At 59.2% G+C, this 1,391-nt stretch overlaps 1 protein-coding gene across 2 annotated transcripts in view; it reads right to left on the reverse strand.

Moving 5' to 3' along the window:
• MMP17 (matrix metallopeptidase 17) overlaps positions 1–1,384 on the reverse strand; it is a 151,750-nt gene extending 150,366 nt beyond the window's left edge. For both annotated transcript variants that reach the window (XM_019507061.1, XM_019507060.1), the window contains exon 1: positions 1,233–1,384. In XM_019507061.1, coding sequence (XP_019362606.1) covers positions 1,233–1,374 — 142 coding nt within the window. In that variant the 5' untranslated portion in view covers positions 1,375–1,384. The remainder of the gene's footprint in view (positions 1–1,232) is intronic.
• Positions 1,385–1,391: the final 7 nt, after the last annotated feature.

A 1,391-nucleotide genomic window follows, 5' to 3' on the forward strand; every position in this document is an offset into this window, starting at 1 on the left:
GTAATGAAATCTGGAGGAACGTACAATATTATAATGCTCTGGCAGGACTCTGCCAAACCCTGCCTTTGAATTATAGTCCTCTTCGGTGTTGCTGAACTTTAATTTGGTCTGGTAGCACTGTTTTATTTTAAACAACCCCCTAGCAGTGCTGGAGAGGAGCGTACCACCTAGCTGCACCCTTAATTCCCTGCCTTTGTCCACATGGAAAGCCACAATTTGCAGAGGGGTAAAAATGATTTTTGAATGCAAAACCTCTGTTGACATCGTGCTGTATTTACTCCAGAGAATTGTTGCAGGGATCTGATTTTTCCAAAGGTTAGCAGAGCTATTACCATGGTTTCATGCCTCCTAGTTTTCAAATACTTGATTGAAATGCATCACAGATCTTTAATTTTTTTATTTGCTTCAGGAAGTGGATGTCAAGGAAGTCTTATAAGTGCCCGCTGCACGCCTCGGTATTTTCCTGAGAAACTCGCACTGGCCTCTTGTTGCTGCTTATGACGAGGAGCAAACAAAGCCTCCTTTATACTCAGATTCTTTTTCGATTCTCTCAGCGATGTCAAAACCAAAGGGAATTATTTTGCTCTCGCCCTTCACACGTTCACACACACGCACAACTAAGGGAGCCTTGCACACGCCGGAAGGGAGAAATCACAGGGAGGGAGAGTTATTGGAGCTCATCTCGTCCACACTCCTTAAACGCGGCTTGCTCTTCACGCCGAGCCCCCGCAATCGCCCCATTCAAGGTTTTATGTCCCAAGCGCGGAGGCTGGCATCTCTTGTCGGCTCCCCGTGCAGGCGAGGGCAGTGCCACCCGGCAGTCGCCGAGGTCAGGCAGCGGCATCCGAGTCGAGCTTCCACATCCCACGCGGGGGGAGACCGGGGATCCCGGAGGCGCTTTTGGAGGCTCTTGGCACTGGCCAAAGGGGGACCTCAGAGAAGTTTCCGAGCCGTCCCCCGGGGCAGCGGGCTCCGCCGGACGCAGGCGCTCTCTCGGGGCGACATCCAGCCGGGGGACAGGAGCGGGCGCTCGCGCGGCCTGCGGGCGCAGGGGTCAGGGGCGCCGCCTGACCCCGCCGTGTCCTCCCTGCCACCTGGGCGGCCTCGAGGATGCTCCCACACCTGCGCGCCTGGGCTCGGCAGCCAGGGGGACGCGAGGGGACCCTGCCCCACCGCCCTGCTCCCTCTCCCCCGAGGCAGGGCTCCCTCCCTCCCCGGGGCCCGCGACTCACCACCCCCAGCGCGATGTCTGCGGGCGCCGGAGGATGCGGGGAAGCGGGAGCGGCGCCGGCTTCCCGCCCCGACAGCCACAGCCACAGCAGCAGCAGCAGCATCTCCCGCGGGCCCGGCCGCAGCATCCCTCCGAGCCGGCATCCGCGCCCCGCGCCGCG

This window comes from Gavialis gangeticus, unplaced genomic scaffold, assembly GCF_001723915.1.
Source record: "Gavialis gangeticus isolate Ggan-Ray unplaced genomic scaffold, GavGan_comp1, whole genome shotgun sequence".
Lineage (NCBI taxonomy): Eukaryota > Metazoa > Chordata > Crocodylia > Gavialidae > Gavialis > Gavialis gangeticus.